This window comes from Muscardinus avellanarius, assembly GCF_963383645.1.
Source record: "Muscardinus avellanarius genome assembly, chromosome: 1".
NCBI lineage: Eukaryota > Metazoa > Chordata > Mammalia > Rodentia > Gliridae > Muscardinus > Muscardinus avellanarius.
Window position 1 is genome coordinate 187786554 of NC_137786.1, and position 20235 is coordinate 187806788.

The following is a 20235-nucleotide window of genomic DNA, read 5'->3' on the forward strand; positions in this document are numbered from 1 at the left end:
ATGACAGAGATTACATAAACAATTCATGAAATCTGCCTAAATAGAGCATATAGCCACCAAATTTTTCCTCTATTATTTTGATACTAATAGTTGCTCTTTTATTATTCATTTAATGGGGCCTTGCACAGGGCTAAGAGGAAGTGGACAATCACAATACAAGGTGCTTCTTAGTTGCTAGTTTGAGTCCTCCTAACACTGCTCTGTGTAACTACCAGTGTCTGTTTTCGCCAACATTTGGGGTCCTCCTTTGCACAAGGCATTGAGCGGCTAGAAACACGACTGCTTGCAAGAATAACCTAGGCCCTGCGCTCATGAACTTGCATCTTCTCATTTTCGGAGGGCGTGGAGAAGAGGAGGGTGACAGTCATGGGTACAGATTCCTGAAGGAGAGGCTGGCGGTGGCCTGTGTGGTGGGGCCTGAGCACATCGTGGTTCACTCCAGTTATTTCTCCCAGGAGCTGGCTCACTTTCTTACATGTCTCACTTTCTAGACATGGGCCTAATAACTTCAAGCAGCAATGCTAGGGCAGATAAAACTCCTCCAAGCAGCTGGGAGATCCAGTAACTGAGGTGGTTCAGTTCAGATCCTTATTTGTGCCAGGATGTGTGCAGGGTGCAGAGCCCGAGAAAACAACAACAACAACAACAACAACAACAACAACAACAACAACAACAACAACAACAAAGTTTCCAGGTTCCGGGGGAGTTACACAGGCACCCACACACACAGTTAAGGCCGCAAGTCCTCCTGCAGAGGGTAGCCCCGGGGCCTCCTCCCAGCTCCGTGCAGCCTAGGGGCTCGGGCCCAGCGAGCGCGCAGCTCCTTCCAGGGAGGAGGGCGGCGCGAGGGAGGGAGCGAGGGAAGGGAAAGGCGAGCGTGAGCTGCCTCAAATGCTTGGAATAATTCCGCTTCCGTTTGGAAAGCCGCAGCCTCAGCCCCGCCGCCGCCCGCCGCGTCCGCCCAGCTCCAGCTCCGGCTCCGGCTCCAGCTCGGCGCCCGGCTCGGCCCTCGGCTGCCCGCTCCGCCGCCATGGCCAGCTCCCCGCAGAAGTCGCCCTCGGTCCCCAAGTCACCCACTCCCAAGTCTCCGCCGTCCCGCAAGAAAGATGACTCCTTCCTGGGGAAACTCGGAGGGACCCTGGCCCGGAGGAAGAAAGCCAAGGAGGGTGAGTGCGGCCAGGCCCCGAGGGCGGCGGGCCGGCGCGGGGGCGCGGGCCGGGGGCGCGCGGCGGGTGCCCGGCGGCGCGTGCGCGCCTCCCCGGCGGTCGGGCGGGAGCGAAGCGCGCCCCCGCGGGGCCTGAGCGGGTGCCGGGGCGCCGAGGCCGCGGCCGAGGGCTTCCTGCCCGGCCAGGCCGCCGGCTCCCCGCGCTGGGACCTGGCGGTGGGACCCGGGCCGCAGGCTGCGTCCTCCGCGCCCCGGGCCCGCCGGTCCCAGGTGACTTCCTGGGCGCCGTCACTCCCACCCTGTGCCTTCATTGGTCTCCGAAATCAGGTCGTTTGGAGGACTTGCTGAAGTCCTTTGCAGCACAACAGCAGCGTGGGCCTCTTTGGCTCTTTTATGAGTCTCTAGGGCACTGTTAATGGAGTTGATCAATATCAAATGTTTGTTGAATGAATGGGCGAAGAACTGGCAGTCCTAGCAGCCCTACAGTGTAGTAAACGATACATTCTAAACTCTCACCCAAGAACACCTGGGTTAGATACAAACTTAGCATCATGAGCCCTGACCCTGCTGTGAATTCAGGGCTTTTACATAAATGATTTTCTTTTCCCCACCACGACGAATTGATCTTGTTTTTTTCCCCCTGGGTGCTTTGTGTGGAAGACATTTTGTCCCGTGGACGGATTTGGCATCCTTGTTTTTCGTTGAAAATGTGGAGATGTTTCTCAAGAGGGCTCGTCGTGTTGGATGTGTGCATAGAAGTTGCTGGGTTAAAAATGTTTTCCATAAATTGTTCAGGGGATTGGATTTTCCCTTTGGAAAGCTGTGACGCTGAGATGTAAAATAAGTTTTATGTTTTCAAGTTATCTTAAAATTTAGAAACAACGTAGGCATTGAGAATTAGAAACCTTGACCAAAAGCCAAGGTCTCTGTTATGTATGTTAAAAGAAGCAGCAGCAAAACACATCCTCAGGCATTTCCTCAATTTTATTACAGTAGTTCACCCCCTTATCCAGAAGAGACGTGTTCTAAGAACCCTCAGTGGGTATCTGACACCACAGGTAGTATGGAGTACAAAACCCTATATATACTGTGTTAATTTTTTTGTACACATACCTATGATAAAGTTTATGAGTTAGGCATGGTCAGAGGTTAGCAACAGTAACTAAAATCGCACAATCACGACACTATATTATAATAAAAGTTATGTGAATGTAGTCTTTCCCTAAAAGTCTCACTCATACTGTACTCACCTTCTTGTCATGATGTGTGATGCTACAGTGTGTGATGAGGTCAGTGACATCTGTGCTGTGATACAGGGTTAGGCCACGACTTGGGGTTACTTGAACACAATCACTGATGTACTGATAGTCAATCTGATAACTGAGATGTTAGGTGATAGCTACTGAGTGACTGATAACTGGTGGGTAGTGTATACAGTGTGGATTCGCTGGAGATGATGGCTACTGAGTGATGGATACTGATGGGTAGTGTATACAGTGTGGATATGCTGGAGAAAATGATGATTCATGTCCCAGGCAGGAGAAGGTGGAATGGCACAAGATTTCATCATGCTACTCAATGATGTGCAGTTTAAGACTTATGAATTTTGTTGTTGTTGTTGTTGCTGTTGTTGTTGTTGTTGTTGTTTCTGGAATTTTCTATTTATGGGGCACAACAACTTATTATTTCTGGAATTTTCCATGTAATTTTTCTGACTGCAGTTAAGCTCATGTGACTAAAATCACAGAAAGTGAAACTACAAGATAAGGGGGGGGGGTATATTTTGGTGAACCATTGATTAGTGAACAGTTGATGGCCTGTCATGAAATCCTGGCTTGGAAAGCCATTTTCTAGACTGTCTTTCTCACATTTCCCTACAATGTTCCTGACACAGTACTCACCCTCACATTTACCAATTATGGGAAAAGTTTACATTTAGCCATAAGGTGGGCTCTCTGTACCTACTACTATATATGGAGCCTGGAGAGTGAGTCCGATGGTGGCCTTTTATTCTTTTAAGTAGACTGGTTTACTTTTCTAGAATTTTTTCCTTGATCAGGCCAAACATCCTCTTTTTTTTTTTTTTTTTTTTTGTGGTACTGGGGTGGAACCCAGAGACTTTTCTACCTCTGGGCTATACTCCCAGACCTATTTTATACTTTATTTGGAAACAGGGTCTCACTAAGTTGCTGAGAGCCTCACTAAGTAGCTGAGGCTGGCTTCGAACCTGTGCAGTCGTCCTGTCTCAGTCTTCCAAATACTGGGATTACAAGCGTGCGCCACCTCGCTCAGCTTCAAATACCCTCTGTTCTTAGAGCTGTCCTACATAGACATGACTTAAAGGTTCTCTGGCATCTGATCTCTTCAGTTTCAGTCAAGTCCTTGCAAAATACAGGACAACTTAATTGGGTTTTTGAAAATAATTAGTGAAGGGATTATTTACAGAGCTGAGGGCAGTTTAGGGAAATCAAAATGATGCTGCAGTTCCTAGGGGCTAGCAATAAGCCTGGAAGGACATACTGGAACTTGTTTGGAGCTGGAGCTGTGGAAGAAGGGCTGTCCAACAGGACCTGTCATAGGACACAGCACTGTCAGGTGTGCAGATGGTGAGGGAGAGGATGGTGTGAGAAAGGCAGATTTGCTTTCCTTTTGCTCTTGGGAAGCCACTGTGGCAAGGAAGCTGAGGGAGGCACTTTGTAGGAACCAGCTCCTACAGATTCCTCAGCAGAGAAGAGATTACAGAGGGCAGGGGGGGGTGTTGGGGGTGATAGTCCATTCTTCAGCTCAGGAACTTGGAATCAATGGAGTCCTTGACTAATGTGACGAAACAAAATTTCATCATCTGCCAGGCAGAGACATGGAAGTTTATTTAGGAAAGTAAGAAATACACATTCAAGGGAGAATGCGGGCCATCTCAAGAGGAACAGAGATCTTTTAGGGAGTTAGGGAGTGCAGGCATTTTTTTTTTTTTTGCATTTGACCTCTGAGCTATAACTTCTGCCCTATTTTTTATTCTTTATTTTGAAACTGGGTCTCACTGATTTGCAGAGGGCCTCACTAAGTAGCTGAGGCTGTCCGCGAACCCTGATCCTCCGGTCACAGCCTCCCAAATGCTGGGATTACAAGCGTGCGCCACCATGCCCGGCTTGCAGGATAGAGGACTTTCATGAGAGGTGGGCTAGGGGAGGTAGGTAAAGATGATCACAGTCTGGTTAGTCCTGAGGCATTTTGTGGTGGTCTGAACAAGGCCTTTATTATCTGATTAATAGGTAAGCTGGAGAGTGTCCTAAATTATATGTTTCTCAAGGTATCTTATCTATCTTGTTAACAATGCACAAGGCAATTATAGTTTCTTTCAGTTAACTCTAGGATCTACAGATTTTCCAGAAATTTGGGAGAGACAGTCCTGGGAAAGAGAACTGGTTAGGGAAGTAAAAATTGAAGCACCGTAGCACCAGGTTCCTGTATTAAAGTCATATTTTACTTTTCCTTTCTATTCCTGTCTCTAATAAATAATAAAATATGTTAATATGAAATTTATAAAACTATAATAAAAACCTGTTTATTTCTTATATCCTACATCAGGGGGAAATGGAGAAACCTAGCAGACCCTGTCAAAGTGAGCTTCCCAAAAGTCAACATCGTACCGTAGTCCAAAGCCAACCAGCCAGGCGGAATAGGACTGTCACCTCCCAAACTCTAGCACAGACACTGTTCTGTTAACACAGCCAAGGGTGCTTTTCTTTACTCTTCCAGCTATAGCACACCATCTCTTATTGAGTTTGTTATCAGCTTACTCAAAGTCATTTTTATACTTGTTGCTTCTAAAACATGCTCTTCTCTAGTTTGGATTTACTCAATTGGATTTTTGATCATTTTTTTTTTTTTTTTTTTTTTTGGTGGTGGTACTGGGTTCCTGGATACCCTTCTACCTCCAGGCTACACTCCCAGACCTATTTCATATTTTTATTTGGAAACAGGGTCTCCTAAGCCAGTATGCGCAGCTGGCTTCGAACCTGCGCCATCCTCCTGTCTCTGCCTCCCAAGCGCGGGGATTACAAGCGTGCGCCACCACGCCCGGCCTCAGTTGGGTTTTTGAAACCAAGTTTATTATCTTTTATCCCTGTTATATATAACTATAAAGTCTTGATTCTGTTTCTGAGTCTATTAGTGAATTCAGCAGCCTTACCTGGGTGAACTGGTGAGCTCTGGCTTCTTCTAAAGGGGTTGACCACCCTCAGCTGTAGCTACTCACTGCTGCAAGTGGCTGGCTCTGCAAGCCAAAGAAGGCCATGGAGTTGGTGTTAAATGACTGTTCCTAGTGTGTGCTGGATCTCAGTGATCAGGGCTGCCCTTATCTAGGGCCCATGGGCCACCACTTCAGAAAGGCCAGAGCCTGCTCTGTATCCTGCATAAGCTTGTAGCTCTGTGTTTTGCTGAATCTGCCTTCTTCTACTTCCCCCCTGGTATTCCAGAACCTTCCATTCTTAGTTATGCCTTAAGATTACTAACATCAGATTACTAACATCACTAACTTTTGGTATAGAATTCTCTTGGGCCCAAGAATTCACATTCATTCATTCATTTGATTCTTTCTGTGTTCCTCTGGGTATTGAATTCAGCATTCTGCCATTGAGCATACCCCCAGCCCTCCCATTAAAATATATTAAACATATCCTCATGCTTGCGTTTTTTATTTATTTATTTATTTTTGGTGATACTGGGGTTCCCTGGAAACCCTTCTACCTCCAGGCTACACTCCCAGACACCTATTTTTTTTTAAATTTGGAAACAGGGTCTCTGAAGCCAGTGAGGCTGGCTTCGAACCAGCACGATCCTCCTGTTTTCGCCTTCCGAGCGCAGGGATTACAAGCGTGCGCCACCACGCCCGGCATGCTTGCATTTTCTATGAAAAAACAGTGTTAGAGAGGCAAGAGAGAATAGGAGATAAAAGCATGATCTTTAGGATTAGACACATTTGGGTTGATTTTTGTTCTAGCCCCTTAGGACAAATTCCTTAGAACCTCTAAGCTTCTGTTTCCTTATCTATAAAATGAAAATAAAGGTTCCTTTTTTTTTTTTTTTTTTTTTTTGGTGGTACTGGGGTTCCTGGAAGCCCTCCTACCTCCGGGATACACTCCCACGGGCTACACTCCCAGACCTATTTTTTAATATTTTTATGTGGAAACAGAGTCTCTTAAGCCAGCAAGGCTGGCTTCGAACCAGCGTGATCCTCCTGTCTCCGCCTCCCAAGCACCGGGATTACAAGCCCGCGCCACCACGCCCGGCTAAAGGTTCCTTTTTTACATGGAATTCTTGTGGCTCAAATAAGATGTATGCAGTATACATCACATAAATAATAGTAACTATTAAAATTGACAACTCAGTTTTAAAGAATCTTGACATTTGAAGTCATTTTTTTTTTGTTATAGATTGCAGAAAGTTCTATAAGTCTGTAAATAGTCAAGTAAACCCATGAAAGTACAAAAACCCATGCACTGTTTTTTGTGGGATTTTTTTTTTTTTTTTTTTTTGGTCCCTTTAGGAGCCAAGAGGCCTGTCTTTGCAAATCTGATTCTCCTATTTGCTAAGATGTCACATTTCAAAGTATCTGGGCCCATTCTCACGAGCTGTAGCTAGGTGGCTTTGTTTTTCTCTATGGATCTTCTCTGCTGGGTTTCCAGCCCATTTATGTTGAAAATGGCCCTCCTGTGTTGGTTCTTAGATTAGTCATTTGGAATCTACTTAGCAGAGGGCCACTTTTCATCTTTCTTCCTCCAGATGTGTCCCTAAGACGTGCTTTTTCAGGACACTGTCTTGATTTACCTGCCAGCTGAAGGTACCCCTAGGTTGAGTCAGCAGCAGTGGATGTGCCTGTCTTTACCCATCAGTTATATTCTTATCCCCAGAGTTTTACACTTTGCTCAGTGCCCAAGGTGTCTAATGAAAGCTTTAAATGTCATAATTAATTAATCATTATCATTTTATGGTACTAGGGATTGAACTCAGGGGTGCTCCACCTTTGAGCTACACCCTTAGCCCAATTTTATTTATTTTGTAAAAAGGCTTCTTTGAGTTTCCTGTGATGGCCTCAAACCTTTGATTTTTTGTCTCAGCCTCCCAAGTATTGAGATTACAGGCATGTGCCACTGCACCCTGTTTTTTTTTTATCATCATCATCATCATCATCATCATTGTCATCTTGCAGTGATGGGGAGCCAACCCAGGGCCTCACACATTCTAGCAAGTGTTCTATTTTGCCTCTGGTTTAATGTAATTATCCTTTTAGTAATCCTTTAATAATCCTTTTAACATAGCCCAGTCCCACCATGTCCCATCTTTCCTTGCATGCTCCCATCCTGTCCTGGTCCCTTCCCAGAGGTGCCCTCTCCCTTGGCTCCTGAGGCTGATCTTTTGGGCTTCCTCCCAGGCTTGGGAATGCCAGATGCCCTATTTCTCACATCCCTGTCTTTTTCTTGCTGCTCTGTTCTCTAACATTATGTTAATATGTTTGGATCTTTCCCATTTGAAGAAATCTGATGCTGGTTTCCTCTTAAGCTGCTCCCCAGAGGTCTCGAAATGGACCTTGTCTGCGCTTGCTTCTCCTTCCCCATTTCCTGATCCCATATTTCCATCTGTTCTTCAATTATTTTTTGAATGCCTCTGGGTACCAGGCACTGTGTTAGTGCTGGAAAGGCAAACAGACAAAAATCCCTGTCCTCAGAAGCTTACGTCCTAATAGAGGAGACATAATCAATGAAATAATTGGTAAAATGTGTATATTTTGAGTGGTGATAAGTGCTATAGAGCAAAATCAGGCAGGGAAAAGAGAAGCAGAGTAATATGGGATGGGAGTGGTTTGTGGTTTTGAACAGGATGGCTAGAGGGCCTTATTGAGGAGGTATATTTGAGTCAAGTCCTGATGGACATGATGGAGAGTCACATAGAGATACTGGCGATGGGCACTGCGGGTGAGGGAGTAGCGTGTCCAAGGGCCCGAAAGCAGAGTGACCCTGCATATCAATGAGGGCCAGCGAGTGAGGAGGCCCACCTGACTGGAGGGCAGAGGAAGCTCACTAGGGGAAGGCGGGAATATTCCAGGGGAATGAGGGTGAGGCTGGGACGATTGACCCTGGAGGCCATGGTAGGATTTGGGCTTCTGTTCCAAGTAAGATGAAAAGGTCGGAAAGGTTCTCCTAGAGAAATAACAAGGCCTTGCTTGTGTCCCAGCAGGCTCTCTGTGGTGATGTTAAGTGACTGGAGGGGAAAAGGGGTGAAAACCGGGAGTCAGGAGGCTCTTGGGAGGCCCAGGTGGAGAGGGTGGACAGGAGCAGCATGGCAGCAGTGTGGGGATTGAACATCGAACTCTGGATAGAGTGTGAAGGTCCAGCAGGTCGGAGCCGCTGAGAGACCGGATGGAAGATGAGCGAGTACAGTGAGGACAGATCCAGGGGCTTGGAATCGAACGACTGGCAAGGTAGATTAATTTGAACTGTGCTGGAGCAATCCTGCGGGACAAGCTGGTTTAGGGAGGAAGAGAAGGAGCTGGGTTTCAGATCTGTCCTGTTAAAGGTGCCCATCAGACTTCCAAATTTGCAGTTGGTTCTTTCTGTGAGTTGCATTTGGGAGAGAGTCTGGGTGGAGATACAGCTGTGTAGAGCTGTTTAAGGCTCAGAGGGGGTCATTGAACATGGATAGAAGAGGTACAAGGCCCGAGCCAGAGGCTTTCACACCCTTAGAAGCTGGAGATGAGGAGGAACCAGCAAGAGAGACTGAGGAGGACCGGAGCCAGTGTGATAGGAGGAGAACCAGGAGAGTGTAGAGTCCTGGAAGCTCACTGCAGAACCGATTCTGTTGCAGTATTTAAGTGACTTCCCCGGCTAAGTCTCCAAACTTCTTTCTCCATTTCAATCCTGGTTCCACTTGGGCTCCGGGAGGCATTTGGCATTGTTCAACTTCCTTTTTTATTTAAATCCTCTCTCTTCCTTCTACTTCAGAATGTCTCTTCCTTTTCCCCATAGGAGAGAGAAAACAAGTGCCATCCATTTTCCTGCAAATGGCCACCTGCATTTGTTCGCTGTCTCTCTTCTTTTCAGACCCCTTCTTACTCTGTTTACTGCTCAGTAGCATTTCTTGGGCTTCTGACTTCCTCTGCCTGGCTCTCTGTTTTTTCCTTCTGGCCTATTTCACCTGCTCCCATAACTACAACCACCATCCGCCCATTGCCGGTTCCCAAATCCATGTCTCAGATCTTCATCTTCTACTCACTGTCCGAGTACATCTTCCCACAGTCTCTCAGAGGTGTCATAGGATTCTAAATGCAACAGGCCTTCGACAATTTGTTCCACTTATGTAAATCTTCTCTACTCTTCTGCCATCTCACCGGCCACCCAAGGCTGAAATGTTGTAGACAACTTCTATGTCCAAGGTCAGAGACTTTCATAAAGAGCCAGGTAGTAGTTTGGGTTGCACAGGCCTGTCCCCTCAGTTACAACTATTCAGTAGTCACCAAATAGCAGGCAAATGAACAAGTGTGGCTGTGCCCTGATGAAATTGTTTTCTTTCTTTGTTCCTTCCTTCCTTATTTATTTATTTATTTATTTATTTATTTATTTATTTTGTGTGGCACTGGGATGAAAACCAGGGGCATTCTACCTCTGGGCTACACTCCCAGACCCATTTTATATTTTATTTGGAAACAGGGTCTCCCTAAGTTGCTAAGAGCCTCACTAAGTAGCTGAGGCTGGCTTTGGAGTCATGTGATCTTCCTGTCTCAGCTTCCTAAGTACTGGGATTATAAGTGTGCGCTAGCACACCCAGCTTGTTACAGACACATAAATTTGAATTTCTTATATTAAAATTGTTATCGACGCTTAAATTTGAGTTTGAGATACTTTTCATGGAATAATAGTCTCCTTTGTTATTTTTCAACCACTTAAAAAAAAAAAGTCAAAGTCATTCTTAGCACTGGGTCTGCACAAGATAGGCGGTAGGCTGGGTAGGGCCTGTGGGCAGCAGCGGGCTCTGCTTCATCCTTCATGACTAACCACCTCCCTCAAAGGCCTGCAGAGTCTACTTCAGAACATCACTGCTCTAATCCAGGCCTCACCGGGCTCTTTGTCTTCTTTTAGATTACTTATTTAATTTAAACAGTCTTCTTTCCTTCATTTCTTTTCTTTCTTTTTTTTTTTAAGAACCAAGGTGTAGATTTTATTTTATGAATTACAGTCATACATATACACACTTCCTGGAACATCCTATAGGTTCTGTTATATATATATATATATTTTTTTAATTGATGTATTGTAATCATATATCACATTGGAATACAAGACTTATGAGGATATACAAGCACACATCATCCAATTAGCCTTTATCCAATTCCCATCCCATTCCCTCCCCATCCCTTGATCCCATGCTTGATTGTTGATTAACTTTGATACATTTGTTTACTTACATCATGAGTTTTATTATTTATTTATTTATTTATTTTGGTGGTACTGGGGGTGGAACCCAGAGGCTTTCTACCTCTGGGCTATACTCCCAGACCTATTTTATATTTTATTTGGAAACAGGGTCTCAATACATTGCTGAGAACCTCACTAAGTAGCTGAGGCTGGCTTTGATCCTCTTGTCTCAGCCTCCCAAGTATGGGGATTACAAGCGTGTGCCACCACGCCCAGCTTACATCATGAGTTTTAAAGAGATTCCATCCACCTCCCTCCTATCCCCTCTGATTCCTCACCTTAATTGCTCCTCTATAGGGCCCTTTCTTCAACTAGATCTCCTTCTATTACCTATTTCTTCCTAGTTTTTGCATATTAGGGAAAGCATCTGGTTTTTTATTTTCTGTGATACTTCTCTGTATGCTGCATTGCAAGTTCTGATCCCACTCTTGAAGGCCCTGGCACTGGCATGGCCACCCGGCAGATTCTGATCCCAGCCTCACTGGCTTCAGCACCGGCCTTGTCTCATGGCAGGCCCTGATCCCGGCCTCACCACTCAGCAGGCTCCGAAACCAGCCTCAGAAGCCCCAGCACCGGCCTTGCCTCACAGCGGGCTCTAATCCCAGCCTCGCTGGCTTCGGCACTGGCCTCACCCCTCAGCAGGCTCCGATCCCGGCCTCAGAGGCCCCAGAACTGGCCTTGCCTCACAGTGGGCTCCAATCCTGGCCTTGCTAGCCCTGGCACTGACCTCACCCCTCAGCAGGCTCCGATCCTGGCCTCAGAGGCCCCAGAACTGGCCTTGCCTCATAGCGGGTTCTGATCCTGGCCTTGCTGGCCCCGGCACACGCCTAACCCCTCGGCAAGCTCTGATCCCGGCCTCGGAGGCCCCAGAACCAGCCTTGTCTCACAGCAGATTCTGATCCCGGCCTCACTGGCCCCGGCACCGGCCTAACCCCTCAGCAGGCTCCGATGCCAGCCTTAGAGGCCCCAGAAACAGCCTTGCCTCATGGCAGGCTCCAATCCTGGCCTCGCTGGCCCTGGCATCGGCCTCACCCCTCGGCAGCCTCCGATCCCAGCCTTGGAGGCCCCAGCACCAGCCTTGCCTCATGGTGGGCTCCAATCCCGGCCAGGCTGGCCCCGGCACAGGCCTCACCCCTCAGCAGGCTCAGATCCCAGCCTTGGAGGCCCCAGCTCCAGCCTTGCTTCATGGTAGGCCCCGATCCCAGCCTCGCTGGCCCCAGCACCAGCCTAACCCCTCGGCAGGCTCCAGTCCTGGCCTCGGAGACCCCTGCACAGGCCTTGCCTCATGGCAGGTTCCAATCCCGGCCTCGCTGTCCCCGGCACCGGCCTCACCCTTCAGCAGGCTTCGATCCTGGTCTTGGTGGCCCCAGCACCGGCCTTGCCTCATGGCAGACTCCGATCCTGGCCTCGGTGGCCCTGGCACTGGCCTAACCCCTCAGCAGGCTCTGATCCTGGCCTCAGAGGCCCAAGCACTGGCCTTGCCTCACAGTAGGCTCTGATCCCAGCCTTACTGGCCCTGACATCGGCCTCACCCCTCGGTGGGCTCCGATCCCGGTCTCAGATGGAGGCCCCAGCATGAGCCTTGCCTCATGGAAGGCTCCAATCCCAACCTCCCTGGCCCTGGCACCAGCCTAGCTGCCCGGCAGGCTTCTATCCTGGCCTCAGAGTCCCCAGCACCGGCCTTGCTGTGCATCTGTCTCTGATCTCTGTAACTATGAGCAGGTCGTCTACAGATGTTCCCTTTTTTTTCCTTTCTTTTTTTTTTTTTTTTTGGTGGTTCTGGGGTTCCTGGAAACCCCTCTACCTCCGGGCTACACTCCCGAAGATCTGCCTCTTTTTATTTTTTTTTAGTATTTATTTTTATTTGGAAACAGGGTCTCTTAAGCCAGCGAGTCTGGACTTGAACCAGTGCAATCCTCCTGTCTGTGCCTCCCAAGAGCTGGGATTACAAGCGTGCGCCACCACGCCCAGTGTTCTTCCATTTTTTTTTTTTTTTTAATATGAGAAAGAAGAGCATGTCTTGCAAAAGCTGGGACCTCAAATACCTAGTTGCAATAAATTTTGTCTTCCCTCCAAAGGCAGAGGTCCACAGCTTCACTTCGGAAAGCAGGCTCTGCTGTTCCACGTGCACCCTGGTCTCTCACTCTATGCCAAAGAGCGCGGTGGCCATGAGGGCTGATGACTCCAAGAACATGCAGTGTTTGGGCCCATCCCGGATATTCAGGGCTCCCTCTGATACCCCCTAAACCCTTTTGCCAGTTAGTATGTTGTCCAGTCTTCTCGAGCATGTGTGGCAGAAGCAGCCAGTCTACTTTTGGGGAGATTTCCTCGAAAGCTCAAGGTGGACTGGGCTGGATCTGTCTGCCCCTCCAAATTCTAACTTTGGGGTAGTTTCTTCAGGAGATCAAGTTGGGTTGAATCATATGTCTGCCTCTCCAAAACTATAGCCTCCACCTCTGCCACCAGCACCAGTGCCGTGGCCACCGTGCCGCCGCTCCGCTGCTCCACTGGCACCACCACGCCACCGGTGCCGCCGCGCAGCCACCTTCTGCCTTGTTCCCCGCTGAGCTCCTTCCTTACATGATATGATGTCCAGAATTCTTAAGCCTGTGCAGCAGGGGCAGTACCCCTTTGCGGGGATTTTTTCCCCAAAAAAGTTTCAGGTAAATTGGATAGAGTTTGTCTGCATCTCCTGAGTCCTGGCTGCTGCCACCGCCATCTTGACCCCTCTCCAATATTTTATTTATTTATTAATTTATTTTTGAAGGTGTTGTGAGATCGAGCACTCAGCAGCAGTGAATTTTATCTCCCCTCCAAGAACGTAGGCCCACAGCCTCACTGCAAAGAGCAGGGTCTGCTGTTCTGGGTGCACTGTAGCCCTCTGTGCAACATAGGAGCGTGGTGGCCGGGCGCTCTGAGTTCCCGGGACACGTGGCTAGACTGCCCACCCAGCACTGTTCAGCTCCCTCCACCACGCCCGGGTCATTTTTCTTACAAGATATGATGTTAAGAATCCCCAGCATGCGTGGCTGAAGTGATCTTTTCTCCAATCCCCTCTGGGATGATCCTCCAAAAATCACTTTTCTTGCGTGGCTGGCGCCTCCTGTCATCTTGCTTCTAATTCTGCCATTATTCACTCTCTCTCCTGTATTCTAGATAGGAAGTCGTGGCTGGAAATGTCTCCTTAAGTTGTCCCAGTCTGATATTAAACCAAACTCTGGTGTCCAGGGTTTCCCAGAGGAAAGGTTATCCTTATCAGCATCCATGATCACCACTGTGACTGTGGCTGCCGCCATCTTAACCGTCTCCCTCTTTTCTTTCTTTCAGTACCAGGGATTGAACCCAGGGACATTCCTATATCCCCAGCCCTATTTAATTTTTTAATTTTTATTTATCTATTTATTTAGAACTGGGAATTGAACCCAGAGGGATTATACCTCAGAGCTATACCCCCAGCCTTATTTTATTTTTTTATTTTAAAATAGGGTCTTACTGAGTTGCTGAGGCTGGCCTTGAACCTGTGCGCTTCCTGTCTCAGCCTCCCAAGTACTGGGATAACAGACATGCATCACCATACCTGGCTACCCTCTTTATTTTCTGTCTGAAATATTACAGAATCCACTCAGCTAGTCTCCCTAGATTGTGGTATATTTTTTTCAACCTAGTCTATATTCTTTTGCCAATATATGTATTTTTGTCAGTACTGGGGATTGAACCCAGGGCTATGTGCATGCTAGGCAAGTGCTCTACCACTAAGCTACATTCCCAGTCCCCCCACCCCTTTTTTCTTACTGGGTATTGTCTCTGAGCCATATCCTGAGCCCTTTGCCCTTTGTTTGTTTGCTTTTGAGACAGTGTCTCATTAAATTGCTGAGGTAGGCCTTGAATCTGTGATCCTCCTGTGATTACCGGTGTGCACCAGCAGCTCAGGCTTTTTTTTTTTTTTTTTTTGGCAGGTCTGGGAATGGAACCCAGGGGCATTCGACTTCCGAGCTACATCTCTTGCCCTATTTTTTTATTCTTTATTTGAAAACAGGGTCTCACTAAGTTGCGGGGCCCAAATAGCTGAGGCCTAAGTAGCTGAACCGCGATCTTCCGGTCTCAGCCTCCTAAATGCTGGGATTACAAGCGTGCACCACCATGGACCACGGCCAGCCAGCTCAGGCTTTTTATGTGGTCCTTTTAAAACACAAAGTTAGCCAGGCATGGTGGTGCATGCTTGTAATCCCCGTGCTTGCGAGGCTCTAAGACAGGAGGATTGCACAGATTTGAAGCCAGCCTCAGCTACTGAGTGAGGCTCTCAGCAACTTAGTGAGACCCTGTTTCCAAATACAGTATAAAATAGGACTGAGAGAATAGCCTGGAAGTAGAAAAAGCCCATGGGTTCCACTCCCAGTAAAACACACACACACACACACACACACACACACACACACACACACAAAATAATAATAAATAAATACATTTTAAAAATAAAAAATAAAAATTGAAAAATAAAGAGAATGCCTCTGGGTTCAATTCCTTGTAAAACACAAAGTTAACTTCTCCCCAGGACAAACTCCTTAGCGTGGCATTCAAGCCTGTCATAACTAGTCCTTTACTTTTTTGGTTCTGTTTTTTCTATTTCCTATCCAAGAAATCTCTCATTTTTATCACAGCAGATCACTGTTCATTCCCTAAATACTTTATGCTCTTACCTTTATACACACTCTCCTATATGTCTAGAAAGACCTTCTCCTTTTCTCTGTTAAACTCCATCCCTTAAGCCCAACTCAGATGACCCTTCCACACATAGCACCTCCAGGAAGGGCAGAACACTTCCTTCTCTGGGACCCAGATCATGTCCCTCCTCCGCTTAGCACTGGCCACATTGCATCGCAGCCACTCGTGACCATCCATCATGCTCCATGGGGAAGCTTCTTCCTGGAGCCCTCCTGCCTACCATAATATTTAACACACCGATACTGGAATTTCTATGGAATGTATTTCCCCATATTTACCTTGGTGAAAACAACTCACCACTAACTGGTGGTATAATTTTAGACAAGTCTCTTCCCCTTTCTGGTGTTATTTGCCTATTTCTCACATTAGGGGATTAGGTTAAATAACCTCTTGGGGCCCTCACAGCCTTTCTCTTCATATGATTTCTGTGCTCTTATTTCACCAGGCTTCTCTCAAATTTAGTTTTATTGTCCATGTAGGGTGGTCTGGGAATTACATCACCACAAAGATCTCTTTCTTTCCTCCACTAATGAAGGCACCTCTGTGTCGGGAGGAGGAGATGGAGACTGGGATAAGTGGGCCCCAGCCCAAGGACACCTCCATATTAGGAGTCGGTCTCCTTGTCTCATGGAATATCTCTGTTTGGTTAACAAGCACAGCTCATAATTACGTTTAGCCATTAGTGCAGGAGGAGAGATGAAGTCCTCATGTTAACATTTGTCAGCATCTGACATCTCCATTCACTGTCATGGAGGAAGAACAACATCAAGGAAAGCCTCACAACACATTTAATAATAATATACTTTAAAAATAAAATACTTAGAACAGTAGATGTAAACACTGTTAGGTTTTCACTGTGGTGTGCAGCCTGAAATCAGTAGGAACTCCTACTTGGGGACCAAGGCCTCAGCCCCTCGCTCTTGTATTCCCTGCAGATGACACAAGGCAGGAACTGGGCTTGTTCTGCCCACCTTTGTATCCCGGTGCCTAACAGAGCACCGGGTACTTAATAAACACTCCTACAGTGTTTCTTAACTAACTGCCTGGATCATAAATGGGTGTAATATTGCCACTGAGGGAGGCCCTGTTTGCTCCAAACTTTGTTCTAACCTCAGATGACTCTTCTGGTCCCTGAACTTTATTTAGGCCTCAGCATGTGTGTGTGTGTGTGTGTGTGTGTGTGTGTGTGTGTGTGTGTGTGTGTGTTGTATAAAAATGCCTCCTCCCAGGAATCCTTTTACTCAGTGGAGTTTGGCTAACACAGAAAGGCCCTTGGGAGCAGAGGTTTGGGTCCTAGAATCTGTGGGTGCTGACTGTATGGCAGTAGCAGCCAGTCTGCAAGGAAGCCCATGTCAGGATAGGGGATAGGATGGTAAATAGAGGCCAGAGAGCTCACTCTGCAGAAATGCCTTTATAGGAATTCATGGTAGAGTGCTTAAATGAACAAGGACAAGGGGAAATAGCCTATTGGTGAGATTTGAGGGAGAGAAGAGGCTTGTGCCCAAACTCTCCAAAAATAGATTCTGAATTTCTTCAATTCTTTTGAACCTACTCCTGCCTGATCTCTCTTGCCTTTCTTCACCAAAGTACACTTGCAAGTGCTTAATTTTTATTCCAGCCTACGATGCTTGCAGGACGGGTAGCTTTTTATAGGACTCACTAAAAATCTAGTTCTATTAGTGTGTGTGTGTGTGTGTCTGTGTGTGTGTCTGTGTGTGTGTCTGTGTCTTACTGGGGATCAAACCCAGGAGCTTTTTGCCTCTGAGATACACCCCCGAAACCAGCCCTATTTTTATTTTTTTATTTGGAAACAAGGTCTCACTAAGTCACAGAGGGCCTTGCTGAGTTGCTGAGGCTGGCCATAAACCTTCGCTCCTCCTGTCTCATTCTCCCAAGCACCAAGCTTGTAAGCATGCAACACCATACCCCTCTTCTATTAGCATTTACTAAGTGATAATTCTATTTGCTTGAAATGAGAGCCAGCCTGCCAAAGTCCTGCTAAACCAACTTTGTTACCAGTGTTACTGTCGTCGCTTTATGGCAGCCTCAGGAAAATGTTAGGCTATGTAGGGAAGAAGCTGTGGACTTTATCAGTGTACACAGAAATATTCTTCATTGTTGCATATTCTCTTGGTAGAAAGAATAAGCCAAATCACTTAGCATCTGATTTCTTTAATAAAAAAGATTTTTCCCCATTATAAAATTAACCCAGGCCTATGAGATTTACGGAAAAACAGAACAACCATGCAAAGTTCTACTCCCAAGGGCAATCTTATTAACATTTTGGTTTATTCCTTTTATTATAGCTTTTCTCTTTTTTTATATTTGTGAGTATATTATGTCTTTATGTTTGCTTTTTATTTATGACTCTAAGGTAATTTTTCTAGTTATTACAAATCTTGCTGAAGTTTTTATAGGCACATAACATTCCATTAAGTGACTGCCCTTTTGTTTACTTAACCATGTATTTTTTGTCTTTTTTCTTTTCTAGAAATAATGCTGCTTCAGGCTTTTTAAAAAAAAAAATTTAGAATAATTTCCTTTGGATGGAGCCCCTGAGATGCAATTAAAGGGTCAAGTAGTGACAGTTGACTTGTTTACATCAATAGTTAAAATTGATCACCAAGGAGAAATTACTACTGTTGATTGTGGCTCTGGTAGGTTGTTTGAAAGTAAAACCAATGTTGTTAGGGTGAAATTTTCTGTTTTCTTCTGGCCAGCAGGACCAGGTCAGCTAAGGTTGGGTGGGAGGGTGACAGGTCAGGGTAGGGCAGATGTCCAGTCTGGCCGGAAACATGCTCAGAGTGTGGCTGTAGTACAAACAGGCCTTGATTTTAGGACTTTCTCTGGCGAAGTCCAGAGACTTTGGAACAGTCATCCACGCAGCTGCTCTGGGTGTTCCAGCCACCATGCCCTGTCTGTCCTCTGAGCCCTTACCATTCCTGTGGGAGACCAAGTGGAGGTTTGGTGAAGTCCTTCTTTTCCCTTTATTCTCCCTTCCCACCTCCCAACACCTAAATTCAGACTCACCCCACAACCTGGTAACAGCAGTTGCATGGGTGGTAATCCCAAGATGGAGCCAGTCTGCTGGGGATATATCTTGGGCCACCCTGGAGGTGACGGGGACACCCAGGCAGTGTCATGGGTCTGGAAGTCACAGGAGGACGCCCCTTTGGACTCCCAGGAGGCTGGAAGTGGACAGGTGCTGGAGCTTGCTGCAGTTCAGCTGCCATTTGACGTGGCTGGCTGGTGCCTCGGGGCTCAGTTTCCTCCACCTGTAGCCAGAGCCAGTCATCAGGTGTCTCAGTTCATCTCTGCAGGATGGAACTGAGCCAGCAGGAGCATCATTACCACACCTGGCCCCTCAGGGAGTGCTTCTCCTTCTCAGGAGGGCTGCTCTCCCTGGGAGGGATGTGTCAGGCCATTTATTCCCCCAGTGAATCATGCTCCGTCGCCTTCACTCAGTCCTGTGCCTCTTAAAACCAGAGCAACTCACTTCTTCTATGCTATGAAAAACACAGCCTGACTCACAGGAGTCCTGGATGAAGCTGAGACCTGGGCCGGGGGATGGGCTGCGAAGGAGCAGGGCTCTGGCCTTTGCTCCCATGGTATCATGAACCTGGGCCACAGGGCTCCCTGGGACTCAGTGGTAGAAAAATTCATCTGCCAATTTGCTGTATTACGTTGAATTTTCAATTCAAACCATTTGTTCCACATGCAGTTTTTGTGTTGGCCAGCAGGGCTTTTCCTGGGGTGTCTGCTGAGAACCCTAGTGGGGAAGAGGGAGGAGGGAGGAGTCCAGGAGGGGTGTGTAGCCCCACTCCTAGTTTAGGGTTAGAGGGAAATAGGTGTGTGGAGGTGGACATTGATGTGATAGGGTGCAGATTCTGTGCAGAGGATTTCAAGTTTCTGTCGAGTCCTGGAGTCCTGAATTAGAGATTTATCTTAGTCCATGTGGGGGACTCAGATTCAGAGTTGTGGGGATAGAAGCTGGTGGAATTTGGCAGCAGGTTAGGACTCTCAGTGAGAAGGGCGGGGGCAGCCACAGTCTCACTGTGGAGTCAGGCTTCACTGACCCCACAGAGTCGGGGGAGTGGGGAGGCTGATGCTCACAAAGGAACCCTGGTTCTTGCCCTGCTCACTCCGCCTTCTTACACTTCAGGCTAGAAAAGCCTAGTGTTGGGAGGGATTTTTCTACTTACCATAAGGCTGGATCTACCCCTGTATCCTAGCCCCTGGTGCCCATGACAGGTAGTTAATAATGACAGCTGGGAGAAGCAGGAAGGGACAGTTTTTAAGTTGTTTGTAAAACACAGGAGAAGGGCAACATAGTTCCTTCTTAAAGCAACTCTTAGGCAAGTCCTGAAATAGCCCAGTGTGTAGAGGAGTTGTACTCTCTGCTGAGGGTTGCAAGGCCTGCCTTGGTGGGCCCAGTAGTGCTTCCAGCACATGCCCAGATTCCCGCAGAACAGAACGATCCCTTACCCTGCACTTCCTCCGTGGCTGTCATTATGGTAAATTGCAAGGCTCCCGTGATGACTATGGAGTGGCAGATTGATTTGTTCCTTCTGATTGTCTCTGTGCTGAACGTGGCTGGGGTGATGGGCACCCAGATTTCACACCTCCTAATGGCCCTGCCAGGGATGGATGTTAGCACAATCGAGACCTGACACTTCAATAAATCTGAGACAGTCTGCCATGGAGATCAAAGTTCAGAATTGCTTAAATTGGTGTTGGAGCAGGTGGGAAACAGAAGTCCAGGACCATGAATTGCACGGATGGCAATTGTTCAGTTCGTAAGACCTAAATGTCAGCTTTTCAAATGCTATGACATCAATTTAAGTAATTTGGGCTCCTAACTACCTAGCCCTTTCAGAATTA

General features: G+C 47.1%; 1 protein-coding gene across 1 annotated transcript in view; it reads left to right on the forward strand.

The window, feature by feature from the left end:
• Positions 1–891: 891 nt before the first annotated feature.
• Positions 892–20235, forward strand: part of PARVA (parvin alpha) — a gene marked incomplete at its 3' end in the record, with an annotated part of 169563 nt that continues 150219 nt past the window's right edge. The window contains exon 1 of the mRNA XM_080705250.1: positions 892–1166. Coding sequence (XP_080561376.1) covers positions 1031–1166 — 136 coding nt within the window. The 5' untranslated portion in view covers positions 892–1030. The remainder of the gene's footprint in view (positions 1167–20235) is intronic.